Here is a 24,510-nt window from a genome sequence, read left to right on the forward strand (position 1 = left end):
CCTCCTCATACCGGCGGGCATCTCCAAGACTTTGTCAAACCCTCTTGATCCCCCATTTCCCTCTCTCTACCGTTCCCCCGAAGAAACAACCCGGCGTTACGTCAGAAAGTGCAGGGCAAGCAAGAGAGCGTCTTAGGAGCTATTCGTAGGCATTGCTGCCAAACCCGGCTCTGGGCTGTTCATGAGCTCACTGCAGCTAATCCAATTTACAAATCCAACTCTTTTAAAACAGCAGCAGTATGTGGTAAGTCAACTATTCGTCCGCACTTTATCATTTCTTCGCTGGGATTTATTTTTTCTCACAGCTTTCTTCACATGACAGGTCTCTGTTGTTGGCACAGTTGCGCACAAAAAAGCAGGAGAGTAAACGGTGTAAAGATAAAGAGTAGTCTGGCTTTCACTGTAGCCTCACTGACAACACCAGTACATGATGAGGCAAGAGAGATTTTTGTCGCACAGAGATTTCTGCAGCATTTTTCTTGTTTGATTCTTTGTTGATCTCAAAAACAACATGCCCCACGCTCGAAATAGAAACCCTAGCCCCATCCCAGAGGTAACATGGGACACGGGATTGAAGGAGATGAACGAGACCTGGAAAGGAGCTATAGCGTGTCTGGGGGTCGCTGTCTTCTTTGTAATGACTATTGGGATCATATACTGGCAAGTGGTGGATCAGCCCAACAAAAACTGGATCCTCAGGGGGACTTTTAGCGGACTGATCTGGGAGAGAAGAACCCACTCGCTCGTCATACAGACTCTGGCGGAGGACAAGACCTACGTGGAGATAGACGTAGGGAACGTGGGGAACCCCGACATAGAGGTTCCCTTCGTGAGGAACTTGTGCTGGCTTAATAAGACTGAGTTCTGCTACACGTGGGACTCTGTGGCCGAGGTAAAGATCTCGCTGGAAGTGAATGAGGATACGGAGACGGAGTGCTACAGTATGACTTGGGCGCCGGTGCACTGTCATGTGGAGCTGAAGGTAGGTGCACACTCAAGAGCCAGTCAAGTGACAGAAAAATACCAGTGAGTCCAAAATGCATTATGACAAAAAAAAAAGTAGTTTTGAAAAGCATTTGGACTTATCTGTTTGCAGTGTTAACGCGCAACTATGGCTGATCTTGTTTGAAACACGTGACTAAAGGGCCCCTGCCTCGCAAAAGATGGAGACGTTATATCATTTCCCTCCTTTAAATCTTACACAAGATGTATTTCATACTGGTGATCGACCCAAGTTTGAGCTGCTTAATTTCATCCCCCACCTGTTGATTCAAATTTTTAATAGACTATTGGAAGGAGATATAGGACGTGTGAAATTATCCTCCCCAGAAGTCGCTTTAAACGCACATTTTCTCGGGATACCATGATTTATGTTGCCCTATAAATTAATTGAATAAATTGAGTTATTATAAAATCTGCTATTTGTTTGGGGAGGTTAATCTGTTCCCACTGAAACATTCCTCGCCATAACTCCCTGTCATGTGGCGCGACTGTTCCCAGCAAATCTTTCCATCCCCAAGTCGTCGTCGTTGTCCTAATTTACAAAATCCTGCACAGAACCTCTCAGCTGACCAGTTGGCAGGAGAGCCCAGATTTGCTGACATTAAATCAATGAGCTTCTAGTTTGCAGATTTCAAGGGGTGGGGGGATGTTGGAGGGGATGGATTTCTCTTAGAAAACTCTCTTGTCATCCAATCCCTAGTGCGTGCCACACTTTCTTAGACAGTCTCACGTACCAGCATAACACAGCATTTTATTTTTTACATTTACAGTTACCTTCAATAAAAAATGTACATTGCATTCACCCATCGTTTGAATTAAGTATGGCTCATACTTAATTTTTCAGTGAAATTTATATTCATTTAAAGGCTTAATTTAAATGCACTAAAGTATCTGGTTGTCTGATTAACTAAAATGTCTTTGGTCATTAAGATGTTGGAGTATGTAAAAAAAAAAAGAAAGAAAAGGAAACTTTGAAATGAATTGTTTTACCATCCTCAACTCCAAAGTAATCCGTGACTCCTGTAATTTGCAATTCAACCACAGAACTTTTTTTTGGTGAATCTCATTTTTCATGCTTCCTCCGTCCAGCTAAGTCTTCTCTCCAACTCTCCCATGCATGTTATTGTTATCTGACACTGTTCCCTCCTACGTGTCTTCTTGTTCCTTTCTTTTACTTTTGTGTTTCACTGTATGTATGTATTTGTCTTTCAGGACTGCTTCTCCATGACCAACGTGTCTTGGTATGGCGGCGCCAGTGTCCGGGGTCAGACCTGGCCTATTAACGATCAAAATGCCACAATGCAGCCCTTCATCGTCAGCGATCTGAAGGACACTCCCTCTGGGTTTGGCTCTGCCCTGGAGCGCTACTTCTTGGGTTCATCGGGTAAGTGATGGGACTGAATATTTGTATTACTTGTGGCTCACAAGTCTTCTCTGCACACACAAAAAGAGAGACATTTTCTCATCTAATATGGCGCATTGTTGTGTTTTCTTACCCCCTCAACCCCTCATGTAAGTGTTGTCTGTTTCTAAACTTTGAAAGAAAAAAATGTCTCCAGAAGCAGCATCTACATAACTGTCTGGAAATATTGGCAGAGTAGCCAATATACCCAGACAGACCCATAGTGTAACATTATACTGTCTGCGGCATGTCAGTTTATTCATTTATAGATTAAACTACAAAGGAGACCAGACCACCTTTAGCATCTTAAATGAACTCTTAGTGATACTGGCATAATTGCCTTTTGTCTCTATAAAAAGATGGGTTGGAGGAGTGCTCTGATGACTGGTATAACTCAACAGGTTATTTTTGGGGTGTTAGATTTTATCCTGGGGGCAAAGTGGGAAGGCTGGAACTGCTAGCGGATGTGAATGGTTAATGTGACTGACGAAGAACGAGTACAGTGTTTGTGTACATGTATTTATACAATAGAGTACAGCATTATGCCCAGGAACTTTGGACTCTCAAGTTGTCTTAATCTTGTGTTTTTTGCGTCTCAGCTGCTGCTCAAATCAATCAGTCATTGTTCTTTCTTCTTAATTACTGTTATAATGAGATTATTAGTATTCTAGCAGCTGATAGCATACTTTATATATTTATATTGTGACGACGCTGTCACATAAATAAAAAAATTCCTTCATTTTAAAAAAAGGGACCTAGCTCTGTTGTGGAATTCCCTGCATGGACTCAGGTGCACTTCTAAAAAACGTCGTCAGTAAACACAGTTCATTACAAAAACGCCACAAAATCCAGAAAAAAAACAAGATCCAGAAATGCCACCACCCTCTCTGAGCCCAAGCTCACTTTCCCTCGGATAGACTGAGGTGAAATGGAAACTCTCCTGCTCTCTTTTTTGGAAATCATGGATGTCGCGTCCTTGTGTATAAAAAGAAGCTATCCAACTTGCTATTAGTGCGCAGCTCAAATGCTAGCATCTCATCTTTTTCAGGCGAGGCCTTCCTTATTTTAACAAAACAATATCAGACCACACGGTGCACATGTTAACACCATTATGCTTCTGTAATAAGAGAGTCCAGGTGCTAAAGAGCCTGCGGTGTACACCCCCTGAAAACATTTGATGGATTATGAAACAAGAAATAAGAGAGAGACCCTGAACTGTTGAGGAGCTGAAATCCTATATCAGTTAGGTATGGAGAAACATCTCACTATCAGAGCTAACAAGTGGTTTCCTCGGTTCTCAAACACTTAATTAATAAGTGTTGTTAAAAGAATAGGTGATGCAACACACTGGCAAACATGCTAAATGTGTTAGTGAAATATATGAAACAAAAAAGAACAGTAATAAAAACAAGAAAAACAAGAAAATTGGTCAGATTTAATTAGATGAAAAGTTTAAATTAAATTTGTAAATCGCTGAGTTTACAGACGGCTTATTAATACGTCACTGGCTGAAAAATCTAAATTTCCTTACAATTTTTGTTTCAACACTCATTGTTCAGGAATGAATTGAAGGTATTAGCCTATCAGTGTGTGAAGCAAAGGGGCAAAATGAAAATCTTACCATCCACAATGGAAGAACATTAATTTATTATGACTTCACCGATTGTTAACAGCCTCACACGCGTTCATACACCTACTGACAGAAACAAATGCACACATGCCCGTACAAATGCAGTCATTCGCATTTTGGTATGTTACATAAGAGTGGTGAGCTTAACAAGAGAGTCACATGACTTAAAGGGGAACTCCGGGGCATTTGAAGCGCATTTCCATTGCTAGAGGTTGTCAAATACTGATAGTAGGACACAGACAGGTGCAAATCTGCGCTCCCTGTGTGGAGATCGCGCTGTTCGCTCAGCCTGTCATGCGAGGCTAATACGTGGTGGCTAAGGGGCAAGAGCTAAACCTTCCACGTAAAACAACAACTTGCACACTGCAGAAACGTCACACCACTTTATAAACCATCCGACAATAAAGTCACAAGCCTTACCATCAAAACCATATGCATGGTTCTCACATTACTGGCATGGGGACGTTACAAAACAACTTTATAAACAGCATGTAACTCACCGGTTAGTTGTACGCTCGCGCATGTGAAAGCCCAAAAGAGTCAATGGACGATACTCCCATATACAAAGCAATTATCTTCTCTAGAAAAACTGCGTTCAAGTATTTAAAACATTACAACAATATTACTGGGCATGTATTGTTGTAATGTTTTAAATACTTGAACGCAGTTTTTCTAGAGAAGATAATTGTTTTGTATATGGGAGTATCGTCCATTGACTCTTTTGGGCTTTCACATGCGCGAGCGTACAACTAACCGGTGAGTTACATGCTGTTTATAAAGTTGTTTTGTAACGTCCCCATGCCAGTAATGTGAGAACCATGCATATGGTTTTGATGGTAAGGCTTGTGACTTTATTGTCGGATGGTTTATAAAGTGGTGTGACGTTTCTGCAGTGTGCAAGTTGTTGTTTTACGTGGAAGGTTTAGCTCTTGCCCCAAGCCACCACGTATTTGGTTAGCATGACAGGCTGCGCGAACAGCGCAATCTCCACACAGGGAGCGCAGATTTGCACCTGTCTGTGTCCTACTATCAGTATTTGACAACCTCTAGCAATGGAAATGCGCTTCAAATGCCCCGGAGCTCCCCTTTAAATCCCTTTTCCACCTTGTGAGAGGAGAGGAAGTATGAGGACCTTGTTACCCTTTTGTTTTTCTGGAGAGCTTTGCACACACACACACACACAAAAAAAAACATATAGATAAGGTGACGTCCCAATGAGAGTAAATGTTTAAAAGTTGCCAAGTAACAGACACATGGGATACATAGCAAACTGATGCTTAGCAATGGCAACAATGTCTGTTTGGGCATTAAATATATATTTATCCCGGTATTTTGCATAGAAGTTCAAGGATGTCTTTGTTTGGCTATTTGATTTGCATAATGGGAATATTTGGTCCCTGGGAGAATAATTTTCCATCTCTTATGATACGCTTGCTTCTTATAAGTTGGTTATCTTAAAAACATTTTAATACTTAATGTCAGATAAGATTAATCAGATCCTTTAATGATTATTACGATCAGATTGTGTACTAAACTGAGACCCTCTACAGTGATTCAACAACTGTAAATGCTAAGTAAACATGTACTTTGCGTCACGTCACTCACAAGTTGTTCTACCTCCGATTTGAACATCAAGAGAGAGCATCAGTCCAATTATACACCTCTGCTTTAGTTTTAAGACTGCCGAACATTAGATCGGGTAAGTTACCTTGACTAATACGCTGATACAAAGAGCATTGCCAGGATTCCTCCAAAGCAACCACACAGCAGTCTGTGCTCTTGTGCTGATCAAGCTGACTTGTTTCCATGAAACTTTTAATGAAATACCGAACAACTATGTAAATGATTTCACTCTGTAAGGAAAGAAAAGCGTGTTATACACCTGGATTCTGGAAGATAAATGCATCATCATCCTAATATTCCGTTGGTGCAGTCATAACTGTCTTATTTGTTGAATTTAATAGCCGAGGGAGAGAAAACTATTCATAATGAATAGTACACGATCATTATGTAAGTGCATGCAGTCATGTGAAGGCTTAATTGTATTATCAATTTGTTCCGGTTTTGGTTCATGAAAAGGCTTTTATTTTTACGCACATCAAGCAAATCTTTTTGAACGTACCAGTAAAATCATGTACAGAATGCAAAATAAAGACCACATCCAAAAGAAATCTTTTAGTTATACTTAGTGAAATATATTGTAACATTTTGAGTTGCTTATATGTGTGTTTGTTTTTATCAAGTACAACTGCACAGAAAACAGTGACGGGGGTTTTCAGTCAGTTGAGGTTATTCAGTGCTGTTTCCACACTAAACCATGGTTTGATATACGACTTTAACAAACCAAATTTTACTGCATTTTGATTTAACCCAAATTTCAAGCACTCCACGCTGTTTGGTTCTCTCTCTCTTTCTCTCGCTCTCTTTCAATGTTGTTATTGATTTATGTACTGAAAAACCTCCACTGTAACTCAAATCCTTCAGCGTAGCTATGATGCTGCCTCTCTTTCTGAATCTGCCTTGTGGGAACAAACATACTGCCGTTTTAATGTAATATTAGGGCAGCTGTTTGAACCCCTTGACTGTTGCACACATGATGTGTTTGCATGTGACCTGTCTTCACTGACTCTAGTTAGTCAGAGGAGCACATTATAAATGTGTGGTGGGAACTGTTGGGGTGTGACTGACATTGCTAACCTCAGACGACCTCTGGGGATGGTTAAAGAGTAAGGCAGACAGACTGAATCTTAGAGCAATAAGGCAAGTTAAAGGCAACGAGCTGCGCAGGTGAACAAAATCTAGAAGAGAGACCAAAAAGATGACAAAGTAAGAGGCGAGGTAGAATTAAAGCAGGAAGACAGGAGACAGAATATATGCAGGCGTGCAGCAGAGTGACATTTGAGAATGTTGCCAACTGGAGGAACTTGTCACAGTCCCAGCTGTCTTTATCCATACAAAAGCAGCTAAGCTACGAAGAACAGATTAGATGTTGCTCTAGCTAAATCATGCAATGAAAACATAATAACTGACTCTTTTGTGCCCTGAAGCTTTTTCTGCAAATCTGATTTGAGTTGGGGTTCCTGAGCTTACAATTTTGCACTGTTTAATTCACCTACAAATATAAGTTAGCATGCATGTGGCCATAATAACTGCAAACATATACATTTCTCTCTTTTGAGGCTCTCAACAAATTACATCCATTTCTATCAGTATATTTGTTTTTTTCTATTCAAATTATTCATCTTTGATGTATTAAAACAAATGTCTGCATTGGTACATGTACAGCAACATATATCCAGCTTCAGTTTAAGCTAAGTTCCGCTTTTAGATATCTAAAATCACTGCACGGTGGTCTGCATGAACATAGGTCTGTGCGACTGGAAAAGTATGAAAAGAATCTCAGCTGTGGAAGTTTTCAAAGCTGAATAAGGTTTTTCTTAAAACTTCTAAAACCTGAAGTGCATAATTAATTTTCAGTGATTTAATTTTGAGCTATTAGACAATACACAGTCTTGTAGTTATTCATGGACCACATAACAACAAAATGTCAATACTGGTGTCAGATCATTGCGCCACGATAGAGTAAAGTAGAAATAGAGCAGTGAATAGAGAGCAGGGTATAGAAGAAAATAGTTAAAAGTCAAAGTTATTGATTAAATCAGAAATGAGATATTTGTTTAAAAAAGTAACCATTTATTCACGTGTCTTTAATTTACCCACAGAAACACAGATATGATTTATTCATTTGAATACTTGTGTTAGATTATGGATAACAATAACCTGCATCTACACACAGTGTGCAACACATTTGCTCTCCTGACCTTTAACAGATTTTCTGTTCCATCATTATTCTGATATGAGCATTAACCCTTATTACACTAAAGGGCCTAAAATAGTTTGTTTTGTTTATGATAAGTGATGGTGTGATTGCTTTAGTTTTTTTTTTGTTTTTTTATCATTGACATTACAATCACCATGTTGAGCTAAGCTCTGCTTTCTTGTAGCCACTTTTCCCATGTGTCACAGAAGATAGATCAGAAGATGAATCAGATAGAATTTCTGAGAGAATCATTTAAATTGACCACAGTGCCTTAAAATATTTTAACCACCTCCAACACATGCACACATAAGTGTTTGTAGTGTGTATGCAGCACATAACCTCTCTTGCCGTATTTAATTTTAGCCTTTTTTCCTCCTGTTCTCCCCTTTTATCTTCAATTCCTTTTCTTCGTTTCCCTCTCTGACTCAGTGTTTCCATGTGGGATGATGCTTGACTGCTGCTCATTTGTCGTTGGTTATATCAGTGGAGAGCAGCCAAGCACAACTGAGAGATACAGATAAAACTCATGAAACCACAATAGATTTTCCAATTTTTTTTTCAGATCAGCTTTAGTTGATACAGCAGACCTTCATGATGACAAGTAAGGGAAGAGAAAGGTGAAAACACATTTCTGTCGTAGTGTTTCGTGGAAAGCAATCACGCAGGATGGAGGGAAAGCAACCAACTGTTTCCCACCTCATGTGACTGTCTGCTATAGTTTTTAAAAGATTGGAGGATTGTGGTGATGGTTTTCTTTTTTTTTCATAGCTGCTCATATTTTTGTTTCTGTTTGTTTGTTTTACTTAGTTTCATACTCTGTTGCTGTTTAGTTTTGTTTTCAGTTGTTGCATAGTACCCCTAGATTTCATTTTATTATTAGACTTACAGGCACCAAACGACTTAATTAGGTTTAAGTAAAGGTCATGGTTTGGGTTAAATAAATGCCTTTGCAATGTCAACCCAGTTGGAAAAATCACGTTTTTCAACTCGGTGTCAGATTCTGCCGGTTTCACCTTGGTGTCAGAGTGTGTCCAACAACAACGTAGGTATTTCACAGTTTGGTTTTGAAATGTGTTTTTTTTTTAGATTACTTTTCTGAAAAGCTTTGGTCAAGTGTTTCTTCCTTATTTTCACACTGTTTATACCAACTCAAGATCAAGGAGTCGAAAAGATCTCCTTGTTGACAGAAAACAAGCTGCTCAGAAACAGTCACGTGTGTTACTTGCTCAATAGGTCACCACAAGGTCTCCAGGCAGCTGCACTGAAACCTCGACACTCAGGAACAAGTTAGATCTGAAACACTTGAAGAATTACTCACTCGGCCAGCAGAGGCTTTGTCCAAAGGAGGCTGTCATCTCTTGTGTGAGAGAGCTACTGTGCGAAAATCACCCCGCAAAATTTTCCAGCCGACCACCCATTATTTCTATCAAGGGCATTGAACAAGTCTGACTTTTTAAATGGAGCACTTATGAAACAGCTCCTGTCCTTTTGTGTGGTTATAGTGTGTATAAGCTCAATCACATCCTCATCAATAAGCATGTGATGTGAGGTTGGTCAGGTCACTTTTGCAAAAGATCAGGAATCGCTTTGATCAGTTCAGTCCACAAATATAAATGAACGTGGGTGCTTATTTCTCCAGCTCATGTAAAAGAATGTGATTTAGTAAACAAAAAAAATGTATTTTACATCATTTATAGAGTATTTATATCTGTAATCTTCCTCTTAAATCTGTTAATAGTGATGTTTGCACAGAACACAGTGTCTCACAGTTAGAACAATAAAGCTGAGTGATGAGAGGAGTAGAGCAGAGAAAGTACTTCATTATTTTTTTCAATAAGCGGGATTTGGAAATTTACTACCATGGCAAGATCCCAGTTTTGTGGCCATCAATTTCTTGAGGTTGGGCACAGAAACTAAATTTCCATTGTTAAGGAAATACATGCCTGAACACACACACACACTCCCACACAGTGATCGTTTCAATGCACAATTTTATAACCCGTCAGGTCTGTACGCATGCACGGTTGTCGTAAATAACAGTATGAATATGACAGGTAAAGGAGCGCAGCCCATCTGGTCCACAGCAACAGGCAGAATTTTCCCTCAGACCAGCCGCTCTCCGAGGGTTTAGACGCCACAGTAAAACCCTCCTGACCCACAAGAAGGTGCACGGGGTCACCTCCGCCGCCTCCTCCAAACACTCACCTCAGACTGAGTAAAAGGAAGTGCAGCACCTTTATGGTCCTATAAGTCTTGCCCTGTTTTTGTTTCTGTAGTTTCCCAGTAAAGAAACAGAGTGTGAGCGTGTGAGAAAATGCGTGCATGTTCACATGTGTGTGAAGGTTATTTGATTTGTGCATTCGCTCAACAACTGTAAAATTGAGGAATGAGTGTGTCAAATCATTCAAATCTGCCGATTAAACTTCATTCATCTTTACATTTGCTGCTGCTTTGAAGGTGAGAGGATATTTTCGGTCGGACATATAATTTTACTTTTGAGAGCTAGTGGAAAACGTTTTATGGGAAGCTTGGAATTTTTAAGAAATTGTTCTAAAAATAGGGTCGCCCCATTCGTTTCCTCCCGGCATCCCACCTTGGCTGTAACTCAAGGCCTCAAACCTGCGTCAGTTTCTTGAAACAACCCACTCCCTGCTCTCATCTGGTATACACATCCACAAATGCAATGTTTGTGTCTTATAGAGCACAGGGCTTATATAATCCTGCTTAGACAGAAAAAAAAAGTATCCTGGTAAAATAAGTGAAAATGTATAAACACACAATTCAAGTTTAGTTGCTTAGATTTAAAATCTTCATGTTCTGTCACTGATGGAATATTTGGATCAACAGTTTTGGACTGTGTTTTTTTGACCATCACATTTCTTTGAGGCTCTGCTGTTTCATCACCCATAAAAAATAAATATGACTTCAGAAGTCATGCCTGCAAACTTAAACTCCTCTTTCCATCCTGTGTGCACTTTTGGTAAAACAAACTGTACGCAGCTTGCTGTATCTGCACATCTTTGTACGAGGCTGCTTGGTGTCTGGTGTACTCTCGTTGCTTCTATTTCCACTGCCTGTGTTTCAATTCCATCCTTCCATAAAGCTGTAACATTTTCTCCTCTGACCCACTTTCGTCTCCACTGTACACTTAAGATACACACAGTTTTGAAATACTCTTCTCTTGCTTTATTAAAGATTAACTAAGAGATTTACAATTGCGTCTTTTATTTGTTAGTATATGTCTGGAATACGCATGATATGATACATATATATATATATATATATATATATATATATATATATATATATATATATATATATATATATAAATATATATGTATATATAAAAATTTGATTAAAAATCTACATTTATCTGCCATATATGAATCTGTAAGATGCAATAGGTTGGTGACCTAATACCTTGTGAGAAGCAGCTGAGGTGTTACCAGTATCTCTTTGACATTATCAATTGCAAACACGTGAGAATTACCACGTGGTTGAAGACTCTTCACTGGCTTTATGCAGTACTTTAATACTGATCTCTGAAACTATTAATCTGATTATAAACTGGTGCATAATTAATCTGCATGCTCCTGGTCCTTGTTCGCACGAGAACAGTAAGTTTATTGAAACAAGAGAGGGTGGCCTTATTGAGCCAAGCTCTCGCCAGCTTCTCAGACTGTCTAATCAGTTCATAGATTAGCTACCAATCTCAAATCCCCAGTTTGGGTACTTTGAGCTGCTTGTGCAGAAACAGAAGCCGAGGTCTTAGGTCAGAGTCTGGGTTAATGGCCAGGATCGATACCAGCCTGGATTTTGCTGGCATCCGATGGGGCTGACACATAGCCATGCAGAGTGGAAAGGAAGAGGAGATAGTTAAATCTGGGAGGGAGAAGATGGGAGTCAGGTTGGGGGAGAAGGGGTGAGGGTAAGGGTAACCTGAGAGGGACGAGGCATTCCTTGCAGAGCGGCTACATCTGTGGACATAATTTTCTGCTATGCATAATCTTGTAATTTCACTTTGCTAAAGCTTTACATGCCTAGGAAAGAACAGAAGGACCAATCCCAGCTGGAGGGTTTTAGGTTTAAGCCGACTCATTTGATGACCAGTAGTCTTATTTGTTTCCTGTAATAGAAAGAGAACAGTCGGATCTTGTTTTTCAGAATTCAGAAACCACTAAAAAAAAATGTACAAAATAAACCAGGTGGATTTTTAAACCCAACAGGACTATCCAGGCTTCCCGACTCTTCTATCATCGGTGTGCAGTGTGACACTTTGCCAGTGCAGTGTGACAATTTGCCAGCAGTCCCACGAGAAACTCATCCTTCCACCTACTTCTATATTTCATTCTCGGGAGTGTTTTTCTTCCATCTGAGTGGAGCAATGTCAGCTGACACAGCCCACTCTCTATCTCCCACAACACGCCATCCGTCTCACTCATACTGGTCTCAGTAACACTCATGCACTATGTCATAAAAGTGGAATCTGTGATGGACCGTGTTACTTGCACTACCTCTACTTTAAGGCTGACTGTATAACTGTTGGAACTTAAATACTAACTATGTCTCCAAGATCAAGCTTCAGTTTGCTGCCTACACCATGATTTTATTGTTCCCTATCTAATGATTTATTTATTCCTGACAAGGATGATGCATTAAACCGATATCCTGTCTCTCTTGTCTGCTTCCTTGCATGCAGGTGTTGCTGTGCTTGTATCTCCTGATATCCCCCTACAGCTCGGGGTGGACAGCAGACAGCAGTTCTGCCTGCAGTCACTGCCTAGTATGGAGCGTCTCCCTCTGCAGTACACTGTGTGTGTGGCCCACAATGTGAAAGCTGCTCACCAGGAAGCAGTGCAACAGCTCTCCGAGCACAACCGGGAGCTGCCAAACATGAAAGCGCTGTGGTGAGTTCAGTTTAGATGCAAATTTGAATATTCTTTTTTTCTCGCTGTCATAATATTGGTAAGTCAAACAGTGGAAGAAGAGTACGAGAAATTTTTGTGTATTTAGTGAGTCACAAACATCTCTGCTCCCTACAGGATGCCATTCTGGAAGCTGCTCGCTAATGTAGATTCAGGGCCGAAGGTAGAGAGGGAGCTGAGAACCTTCTCAAATCGTCTGAAGAGACACCAGCTGGGGGAGGGAGTCATCTGCCTCAATGAACATTCCACCACCCTCCTCTCTGATATGGTACGTGCTGTACACTGTCTGCTGTACTGTACTGCTTCTTCTTCTAGTCTTTAAAGTCCAGATTCATTTTTAGTGTCAGTTGAACAAATAAGCCTGCTCTGGGGGCTGTTCTGATCAGTATTACCTGGCTTTGACTGAATACATAAAAACATCTGGAGAGCAAAAGACACAAGACATATTTACCTAAATAGATTTTCAAATCATCAGCTGTTTGGATTGAGCTTCATTAGCTTTTTTTTAACATTTCCTCTGCGTTCACCTAACAGATGTGTTGCAGTGTGCACCTTTAGCTGCTTACAGCTGCATCTTTGGCCAATTAGAACGGCAGGTGATGCAAGTGGTGAATTGTAAAAAATGAGTCCAGTCTTCAGTTCCTGATCTCACAGGAATACCGGCTGGAACCACATTTTCCTTTTTTTTATTTATTTTTATCATTTTCTTCTTCATTGCCAGGGGGTGAAAAGAAAGTCATTCAAAAACACTTTTCTTTTCCAGTTACACCACAGTGTCTTTTGAAGTAAGCTGTTTAAACAACTTTCTTTCTGAAAATTAAAATAATTAAAATATTTGGTGCTCGATGTATATAGAAAATGAGCTGCCAGAAAAAGAAATCTGAAGAATTCTGATAGGGAGAAATAACTATAGAATATAATGTATCTTGTGTGTCAGTGAAACGTTCAGCTACTCAAGGCGGAGCTGTGTTGTCACAGAGGTGGTTCCCAGCCAGTCCAGTTGGTGGAGAGCAACTGAAACATCTAACATACCCTGACTGCAGGTGCCTAATTACTATTATTATATAAGTTATTAATTAAGATTATAACATCATGTGACATGGTGACATTCTCTGGCAAGTCACAAAAAGTCATCAAAAATTTTTAACCAGTACGCATTGTTCAAGACCATGAATTTAAACTGGCAATTTAGGTATCTGCTCTGAATAGTATCTAAAGTATTGGCTTCTACTTAAAGTCATTGGAATATAGCTGATGGTTCTCCAGCTATTCACCACAAAGATGCAGAACTCAAGAACAACATATTGGCAATTGAAGTTGAGACTGCTGAGAATGACCCCCAGTCTCAAGCTGGTCTTGTAAATTTAACTGTTGATCATGAAAAGTAGGTTAAAGTTGGGGAAAGTATAAGGGGCACAAAATTGGCCCAGGTTAGAGCTGAATGAGCTTTCTTAAGCGTATCTCCAGAGTGCCGGAGACAGTCAGGGAATGGAGGAAGGAGAACATTTTCACTGAAACGTAACATTGTAGGCAACTAATGGCTTATGGTATTTATGTCAAAAGTCTGAGTTCCAAATACACACGCATAACACTTCTGAATGAAGTCTTATTGCTCATGGATAAGAAATGTCATGTTTATCTTATGATTTCAACTAATCAAAAGTTATATTGCTATAATTATGTCTACAGAAGTGTATTGTAATGCAAAAGAGTGTGATGTTTTGTTATTGTTTGTAATATCAGTCCTTTCTATTATTGATTCACATTAGTCAAGTCCTTTTGACATTATTCTGAACTGAGTGGGAACTAGACCATAGTCCATAGTCAAGTGGATCATTTTCAGTACCTGGTGATGTTCCATTACAAAACAAATACCATTGAGAGAAAATAAACAGAGCCTCAAGTAATAGATCTCAGGTTGCTCTGAGTGTGGTAACTGTAGGATGGCAAGAAATTGTTTGTGTTGAGATTTGAAGGGATGTCAGCCAAGACTAACTCAAGCAGGTGATCCTGACACCACCTCAACACTGTAATCTGACCAGCAGCCTGCAACAGTAAGGAAGGCTGGGAAGTCTCTCATAATCTGACCATTGTGTTTTATAGACCGTACAAGCACAATAGTAACAGTATGTTCCCGTTTTCAGTCAACGAGGTGTAAAAGGACAAAGAAAGGGGAGACAAAATGGGAGGAGCAACACATATCAGTAGATGGATTCATTTTAGTGGACAGGAGTTTCCTTGAATCACATGTTTTCTGGTACATCAAAGATAAAGCGCCAGTTTTGTTTGCGCTATATCGCCCCATTCCCCTCGGTCCGTGATATAAAGAACAAGTCAAGCATACAGCCCTGCATTGAAACATACACGACTGAAGTTGTCCATGAAGCGTAAGGCTCCACAGAAATGTGACAGGCAACAATGATCCTCTCTTTCACTGCAGTTTAACTATATTAAGTTGGAATTGGCTGTGGCCAATTAGAGTTGGTTTGCAATTTTTCTGAACTTATTTTGGGTAAAGTACCCTTTTGAAACTAATTAGAAAATAGCAGAATCAAGTCTTTGTTTTTTTTCGAGTGTTTCTCTTTTTTGTCCTAGTAATAAAACGCACAGCAACAAAGATCAGGAAAAAAGAAATTACACAGTATGTGCTAATCCGTGCTTTCTACCCACAGCTGTTTCACCTCCTAATGTCAGTCTTTATATTCTTAAGAGATTTTGTTACAGTTACATAACCTTAAGTCTGTGTTTGAAGGATTATAACGCACGTCAAATGGTTCTGGCACAAGTAATATATTCAAAGATGCAAGTTTTCAAAGCAAAGTGCCCACATTCCTTGTATAAGTCTATGTATAATTCTGTATCCATTTGCCTTTTTGTAGGACCATGACTACCTCAATAGCAGGAAAAGGGGGATGTCCAAGAGACTGACCAGGGACCTCCCACTTGTCAAGCTTCTTAACATTTCCATCACCCTGTCCCCTTTCCTGGGTGTGGACACCATACAGTTCCACACCTCACTCGTTGATGGCACCGAGGCCTTCTGGCTCAGTCTCCCCTCAGCCCCGCAGGGACAGCTGGTGAGACCTGAGAGGCGCAAACCATCACCCTGTAAAATAATTAGTCCAGTTTACAGTACAACACATATGAAGTCTTCCACCTGCAGGGTCTGTTTGTTAAGTTTAGTTGCTGTTGGGACACATAGCTGCTTTCCAAAACTGTGAACCATTCCTAGAGAGCATATTTAGCAGTATGTGAAGTCCTCCATAGCAAAGAACCAACTAGGACACTATATTCTGCTGTAAAGAGAACAGATCTACTTTCCAGCTGAGACTTTGAAACTGCTTTGCAGACTTATGTTTGATAAAAAGCAGAACACTGAATATGGTCTAATCCAAAATGTATATCACAGCAACAGCAGAGACACAGTAGTTAATAATCACCTAATCCTCCACAGAGAAAGCGATTGCAGCATCAAATAAAACAGCATCCACTTGCCCCTGTGCTCCCATTCAGATCCCTGTGATGAGTCAGTGGCGTGGAAAGTTCTGTGTTAAGCTGAACCTCACAAACCCAGGAGCAGTGAGCTGGTTTCTGGACAGGGTGGGCTCCCTGCAGACTCATTTGGGGATGGAGTACATCATGCTAGAGGGGGGCGAGAGGAATCTGTTCGAGGAGCAGGCCCTGCGTCCACCACAGGCTCTGGGTGGTGACAAGTATATTGAACTTCTAGCTGACCTGGCCACCTGGATCGGAGACTCCACCATCATGACAGCAGGGACACGGTAATACTCTCAAGCACCAAATATTTAAGCATGTTGCATCAACAATCATTTTCCCAAAATTAGTTCCATTGTATCTTGACATTTCTCCTTGAGCTGGCTTTCCTTCTTCGAGTATGTTTATTGCACATGTTAATTTCGTGTCTCAGGTCAAGCCACAAGCCATTGTTTGTGAAGATGACCCCCCTGCAGTCTGACTGGAGCTTGATGGGGCTGAGGGCCATCATTCCCTCCCTGCTGCACCACACACTGCTGGGATACAACTTCCTCATTCCTGATGCAGTAGGTAATACAATAGCCTATGTATCACTTTTTCACTTCCAACACCATGATGATATTTTGCCCATACATTGAAATATACAAAAGTAAATTAGCTATTAGTTGCTTTAGTTTGAAATTCACAAAATATACAGACAAAGAACTCATCCGAACTCACCATTCTGGCAGAATAATCAGATGTATTCTTGTAATATTCCAAATTCCTCTGATGGTGGTTCACAGCCAGGCAGACAGCTGATGTCTGTGAGAAAACTATTTACTTTGAAGTGGAGAAAACAGGGAGCTGTCAATGGCACAGACAGAATAGACAAATGGGAAACATTGTAGACTGTTCAGTTAATAAAACCCATTCATGATGTAACAGATCTGCAGATGAATAAATTGATTTTATGCTTTTTATCGATGTATGCTCAGAACACATGGGTCCCAAAATACAAATTACTATAAGCCCGAACCATTGTGCTTCATTCATTTTCAAACAATCACACTACTAATAACCTAATAATCCAAATCATGCCTTTTATTTATATATACGCAGTAAGGTGCAGAAGTAATCTCAATGCACTTTACTAAAAACAATCCTGTTGTCACGATCTGATGAGCAGCGTGGACCCCGGAGTGGAGACACAGAAACGGGTGAAGTTGATGGTATTCCAAAAAGTATCTTTATTTGAGGACAACTGAAGTTGGTAGGCAACAAACTCGTAGGTGCGTTCAGGCACATGTAATCCAAATAAAACACTTAAGGGTCCAAAAGGTATGGCGTAATCCAATACAATCCAAAAACATGAAACAAGACGTTTAACTCTGAAGACCAGAATAACACTGTTAATGCTAAACAATCTGGCAAAGAAAATATTTATAGAGGGAAGATAATTAACAAACAATAGAAAACTGGTGTGTCAGGGCAGCGTGGCATCCTCTCCTCCTGCTGGTAGAAGGAAAAACCAGGAAAAGAAAAGAGTCATTAAGCAGGCCCTGGAGTAGCAGCTGTGGCTGTGACACCTGTTCAATTCAAGCCCAGGTAAACACAATCTAATTAAATCTAAGTCATCGGTCAATTGGAGAATAAACACAGTTTTGTTGGCCCATCTTGCCTCTGTTTGCAGGCCTAACAGGCCAAATTGAAGACATTTTGTTGAGCTATTTATGGACTCGCATTCAACTTATCACTGTATTATACAACAGCAGAAAAAGAGACTCTCTTCTTCCAGTTTACACAAGTTCCACAATCTGTTTTCTTACATATGATGTTTCCGTCCGTCTCTTTCCTTACAGGAGGCTCTCTGTCTGGAGACCTGGTCACAGATGAGGAGTTGTTCATCCGTTGGCTAGAGATCGCAGCCTTCCTCCCAGTCATGAGCTTCCACACACCACCCTGGGTCTGCGGAGAAGACAAGGTACATACAACCATACATTTTAGACAGATTACAAACTGATCCGAGCACCGTCCACCTGAGATGGGTTACGTCACAGACCTCATTGTCAAAAATATCAGTCACTAGAGACAGGACACCTCGATTTCCAGCTGCATACGGTTTTCTGAGTCAGAAGCTGAGTTATAGGACTCATTCACTGAATCACCTGCCTTAACCTTTCACTCTTTTGAATCAAATCCTTAAAAAATATACTCGTGCTGTTCCCAACTGTACCCCCAGTTTGTTTCTTCCTTTTTTAAAAATGTTAACAGCTTTTACCTCTTGGCTGAGTTTTTTTTTTCTAGACTGTTTGTTTAGGATCCATTCAGATTTTTTTTTCTCCTTTTTGTGTCTGAATATAGTTCCGGAGGAATCTAGGTGTTTACATACGGCCTTTCTATGGTCTTTAAATTTTTAGTTGCTGCTGGCTCTCTTCACAAGGAGGAACAAAGCAAGCCTCATTGTTGGCTTAAATAATCTGAATCTCCCAAGAAGACCAGATGAAGAAATGGAAAAGCAAATCAAGATGTTTGAAAGTTTTTTTTTTACACAGCTGTGTCATCCACATTACATGGTATTCGAAAAGCAACAACATAGTAGGTTCACATTCTTTTCCAGACTTGTTAACGAGATTTTCACTTGTGAGGATTTATAGCAGAGAGATCAAGTGAAGTGAGGTGTGACTGCTGCCAGTTAGATGTTCCAAAAGGGAGAGGGAGATCATGCTTCCTTCTTGTGCACTGCTTTTTTTTTAAAAGATTTTGGAGGTGCAGTTTATTGACCCAGCCTCAGTTTTGAGGGTCACTCCAGTAAAGTTCCCACCAATGATTCTGCAGAGAAGTTTTAGGACTGCTGAGACCTGATCTATCAAATCTCAAACTTGGCAGGAGAGGCTGGACTACCCCTACCTCTCTGCTGGAAATTGAGAATAAGATATTCACTGTGCGCAGCAGGAAATCAGGGTGTCCAATCTCTGGTGACAGATATTGATATTTTTGACAAGGAAGTGCCGGCACTCAGATTCCTGAAAGTGTTTATGTTTTTAGAGAGGTTTGAGGTTCTCCCCCTCCTCCCCAGCCCATCCCGCCTTTCCTCATCTCATTCACCTGTGGTTTAGAGGCCATCTGTTCTGAATTACACTCCCCATTCTAGATTTATGGCTCACTCTCACTCTTTAGGGCCACTTCAGCTGGAATGATAATGAATTTGAGGACAAGTCTTGGAAAAAGTCTCTATCGTGGCAATTAAGATTTCTATGAGTAATTGACAAGTGTGACAGAGAGGGAGTGATCAACTGTGATTTTTTTCCCATAGAGGAAGAAAAACGCAGGAAAACGTGCTGGTAGTGACTTGTGTTGCATGACAAAGATAAATTTAAGCCTTTTGGACAGCCAGACATTTGACAGCAGCAACTTTTCCATTTTGTTGTGCAGCATAGCCTTCAGCTTTTAAAGTAAGACCAAGTGAGACTGAGGCGATGTTTAGTGGAGAAAGGGCTGCTCCGTTGCACGTGATTAATGACTCTTTTATGAGCTCTTACTGTATTGGAAATGTACACCTTTATGTCCAGAATGTATGAGACTCTAGTCAGTCATGCGCAGGTCACAGCAACGAGTGCGCCGGATCCAAATAGCAGCAAAACCTCAAAGCCACACACACGCCTGGCCTCTCAATTAGAGAAAGATCCACTCAAACCTGGGCTGTGATTCAAGCTCATGTTCTCAATCCCAACTCATGAAAATACATTTTTTATAGACGCGGTCAAGTTTTGTTTTTGTCCCGGGACACTGAGGAGGATGTGACCCTTCCAGAAATGCTGAAGTTGTTCGGCTAGAGGGAGACAGGAGAAAAACTTGGACAGTGTTAAACCCACTAAGTCAACAATAAGCTGCTCTTATGTTCCATCTCCAAGTCTGGGTAAAGAAATGGCATAAATGTCCCTCGCAGACCTCATTGTCAATATTATTCTTGTCTTGAAACCCTTGTAACAGATGATTTCACTTTAAAAAGGACTTCAACTTTCTCCGTTGCTTTAGCTATCTTGAAAATACATTTGGGTGAGTGTAATTAAAAGAGGTAAGTGGTTCTCAATATAAACACAGCTTGACAAAAAGGCAGACAGTCATCCCTCTTTATTCCTTTTAAGTAGGTCATTTTTCCCTGATTAGTTTTTTCTGGAATCCTCGTTAACTTTCCACAGGTGCTAAACTTAACTCGGACCTATATCGCCAAACACCAGAGAGATGTGGTACCGCTGATAGAGAAGTATGCAGACGAGTGGCAGATGATAGGAAACCCCATCTACCGGCCGTTGTGGTGGCTCAGCCCCAGCGATCCCTTGACTTTCACCATTGATGACCAGTTCCTCATCGGAGACCAGGTGACTTCAACTGCTCTGATGGGAGGGGATTGGGTTTCTATTTTCAGCATCTGATGTACTTTGCATTCTGATGGTGAACAAACTGTCCCCAGTCTTTAGAGTAAAGTGTACAATACATGACCTGTGAATTTGTTTAAACAATTTTGTATTTTCAGGTCTTGGTAGCACCAGTAGTGGAGAGGGGGGCAGTTCAGAGGGATGTTTATTTACCTGACGGGGGCTTCCAGTGGCAGGACAGCCGGAACGGGCAGGTGTTTGATGGGGGGACGTTTCTGCAGGACTACCCTGTTCCTCTGGAGGAGGTGGCTGTTTTCTTACGAAGAAGCTGAGTTATATGACTCATCCACTGAGTCACGTGACTTAACCTGTTACTGTTTTGAATCAAATTCTTTAAAAGAAAAATACTTGTGCTGTTCCCAACTTGCACTTTTCCACTAAAGACCATTGACCCTTTCTCAAGCTCTGACTTGAGATGACATGTAGAAAGTTTTTTTTTTTATATACTTGCACTTTACAGTTCAAAACTGTTTGTATTTTGTTTCCTTTGTGACTGTTTTGTTTTCTTCCTTTTTTAAAAATGTTAATCAGTTTTACCTCTTCGCTGATTTTTTTTCTGTACTTTTTTCAGATCCAGTCAGCTTTTTTTCTCCTTTTTTTTTCTTTTTTGTGTGTGTGTGTGTATAGTTCCGGAAAAATCTGTGTGTTTACATACGGCCTTTCTACAGTATTTGAATTTTTAGTTGCTGCTGGCTCACTGTTGGCTAAAAATAATCCGAATCTCTCAAGAAGACCAAATGAAGAAATGGAAAAACAAAGGAAGAAGTTTGAAAGGGTTTTTTATCGAGGGAAATGCTTACCAGGAGGAAGTTAGGTCACAGAAAGCTGCAAACAGGGACGAACTCACCGTGGTACCAAATGTCTCGCTCACTCGTTGGAAAGGCTTTTACTTGAACCTGTCAAACTGAGAGGCTCAAGTTTTATGAATGTACCTCAAGTCACAGATTTTCACTGCTTTACAGTCATTACACCACACAACAACCTATCACCCCTCAGCATATATTCTTACAATAGTTAAAATCAGTTAATAAACGTACCACTCTGTGGGACATATCTGACTGTCCCTTAGTACTGTATACAAGAGGAACTTGAGGCCAAGCCACTGTAGTTGTAATTTTGCACATATATATGAATTTAGATCAGATTTTACCAGTTTCACCTTCCTTCAGTTTCTCATGTAAATGCCAAGCTAACCATCTGGTTAGCAATTTTTTTTTTCCCCATTTCAGATTAGTACTATGAGGTGGAAATTTAAAATTTGAATCTTACTTTGTTTCATCCAAACCAAACATTGTACTGCTATGATTGAATATGTTTAAATTAAGTTTGTCTAATTGAATGCATGCTACAGCTGCTGCAATTAGCCATCAGTGCTGTTCCTGGGCCCCGTGCCTGGTGATTAAGCCATCACAACTGCGGACGTAAGTTACATTGCTCTTTTGGAGCCCCAGCCATATTATGAAAAAAATTCAATGAATCTGTCCAAAGGAAAATACATAGTCTACATCTTAGTCTTTGAGTCATTTTTCAAAAGCTTCGTAGATGTTCCAAATAGATTTATAAAGATGCTAAATTTGTTTCACGGGGCAACATAAGTTGCCAGGGTGGTTGATAAGACAGTAAATCAAACACCAGAATTGTTAAGCAACGGCATTGCTGGTCATAGGTTATCACTTTGCTCATAGAATTGTTGGTAAATAAGTAAATAAACTTGTTACCCCAAATGTACCAAAACATTTAAATGCAATGCCCTTAGTATGAGAGAAGTGGTCATTTCAAAGACATATTCATTTTTTTCTTTACCAACTAAAAGCTGGTTTGATTCTTGTTTATGAACAACCTTTTGGACTTTCTGAGAAAGACATGTTAGACTGGAACCTAAAATATTGGTTTGAAGCGAGTGCGAAACCGGTGCTGCAGTCAAAATGCATATGAAACCAGTTCTCTGTGACAGGCAGCAGGAGATTCAGTAGCCACCAGACTCTCGCTTTGTTTTTTCACCCTCATGTGTTGACCTATTCTTTTGATTGTCCACTCTAATTTCCCCTGGTTTCTTCAGTTCAGTAGTTTAGTTATAACAGGATATTGTTTGAACCCTGACTTAATGCTCTAATAAGATGTGTTGTTTGATTATATTTAAAATTTGCCCATGAAGAAATTGAATCTTTACACCATGATGCATCACTTTAGAGATGGCTAGTTGATCACAGTGTTCTCTGTCAGCGTTTTTCTTGACTGATTTGTTCTTCGTAAGACAATCTTAACTGGCTGCCATTGATGATACAGACTCTCATATCTTATTTAGTGAAACCAAAAATTAACTGACCTAATACGTTTACTGTATCAACTCAAACACTCAGGTCTAATGAAGCTTATCACATCACCAAATGTCTTAGTGCAACACAGCATGTTGTGAACACACTGACGTCTTAATCTCTCACAGAGCAGAATGTACGACGGACAAACTGTGATTTCCTGCAGCCCTTCGTTTGAGGAGCTTTTCAAGTTCCCATGATAATGCTTTTGTGGAATGCTGTGCGATGCTAACATATATGTTGCAGGAAAAAGCTTTGATATGTTTTTCCTTCCCTCTATCTACGACGACCCACGTGCCTTTATTGATATGCCACTCTTAATTCTGGACAAAGATGAGTGTCTGGATTATTGCAGTATCAGCAATGAAAATATTACGATGACTGTGCCATTACAAATGTTTTTCTCTTCTGTAAATCAGAGAACGTAGAATAACAAAGTTGCAATAAAGTTTACATTTTCTTACTTCACTTTCTCAAGTCATAAAGTTCATATTTATTTCAGGACACAATGGGGCAGGGGGTGGGACATAAGATTTATTGGCGCCACTGTCGGGGAAATTGAGTCTTCAGAATATCTTCAGGAAAAAATGCAAATGGACTAATTCACTCACAGTAGTTAATCGAAATGTCCAAAGTTACATAATAACAGCAACAAAAGGGCTTTCATATAGTATCCCAATCAATGTATATACAAACTGTATCCTTTGATAACATTTGGCTGTAGAAGCTTTGGTAACAGTGACAGCATCAAACATTTCTTGTGACCATCTCTAAAGTTTTCTATCTCAACTCTCTCTGCTTCATATTCTTAAATGTTTGTGAGTTGAGTTTTATTGGATTCATTTTGTTTTCTTTCCTATGCAGCAGAATATCTTTAATAATAAACTGCAGCAACATAATTTCACTTCAGGAATTGGTGAAGAATTGAAAGGAACTGAATTGAATTTAGAAGCTTCTTGTAGAAATCAAATGGTAGTTTATTCTATTTATCCATTATGTGTGTGTTTCAAAGGCCTTTGCAATGGCAGATTTCAGCCCTCATCATTGTGCTTTTCACAGTGCGTTAGGACTTAATTGCTTAATCTTTTCCTTTTCAATTGTTTTTTTTTTCTGATGAATGTGTGCTTCAAAATCTCTGAACATCTAGTGCCTTCAGCAACAGACGCAGCTCCACAACGGGATGGATTGTGTTTTACAAGAGGATGGGTGGTCTTTATTTTATTTCTACACACATAAACAAGCCGGTGCACCGTATTCCCAGTTATCTACTTTAGTTCACCTTCCAATTGAACATAATACATGTTTTATTGTTCCTTTCCATCAATCACTATGTGCCCCTCATGCTTTGTCCATTGCACTCTATTTGATTTACTATGCGTCTTTGTACAGTCTGAAACCATCACTACAGAAATCATCAGGCGAATGCCTGGGAGAACTTGGAGTTGTATTTTTTTGACAAAAGCATTTTTGTTGCGTTCATACAGCTTTCCTGACAATTGGATT

The 24,510-nt window shown here is 40.0% G+C and overlaps 1 protein-coding gene across 1 annotated transcript; it reads left to right on the plus strand.

The window, feature by feature from the left end:
- LOC142383783 (SITS-binding protein) lies at positions 1-23,475 on the plus strand. Its single transcript, XM_075469506.1, has 10 exons — positions 1-982; positions 2,215-2,386; positions 12,554-12,761; positions 12,897-13,047; positions 15,659-15,856; positions 16,293-16,561; positions 16,708-16,844; positions 18,116-18,237; positions 20,456-20,635; positions 20,791-23,475. The coding sequence occupies exons 1-10, from the start codon at positions 512-514 to the stop codon at positions 20,962-20,964; spliced, it is 2,082 nt and encodes a 693-aa protein (XP_075325621.1). The 5' UTR covers positions 1-511; the 3' UTR covers positions 20,965-23,475.
- The last annotated feature ends 1,035 nt before the right edge of the window (positions 23,476-24,510 follow it).

Source organism: Odontesthes bonariensis, chromosome 7, assembly GCF_027942865.1.
Source record: "Odontesthes bonariensis isolate fOdoBon6 chromosome 7, fOdoBon6.hap1, whole genome shotgun sequence".
Taxonomy (NCBI): domain Eukaryota; kingdom Metazoa; phylum Chordata; class Actinopteri; order Atheriniformes; family Atherinopsidae; genus Odontesthes; species Odontesthes bonariensis.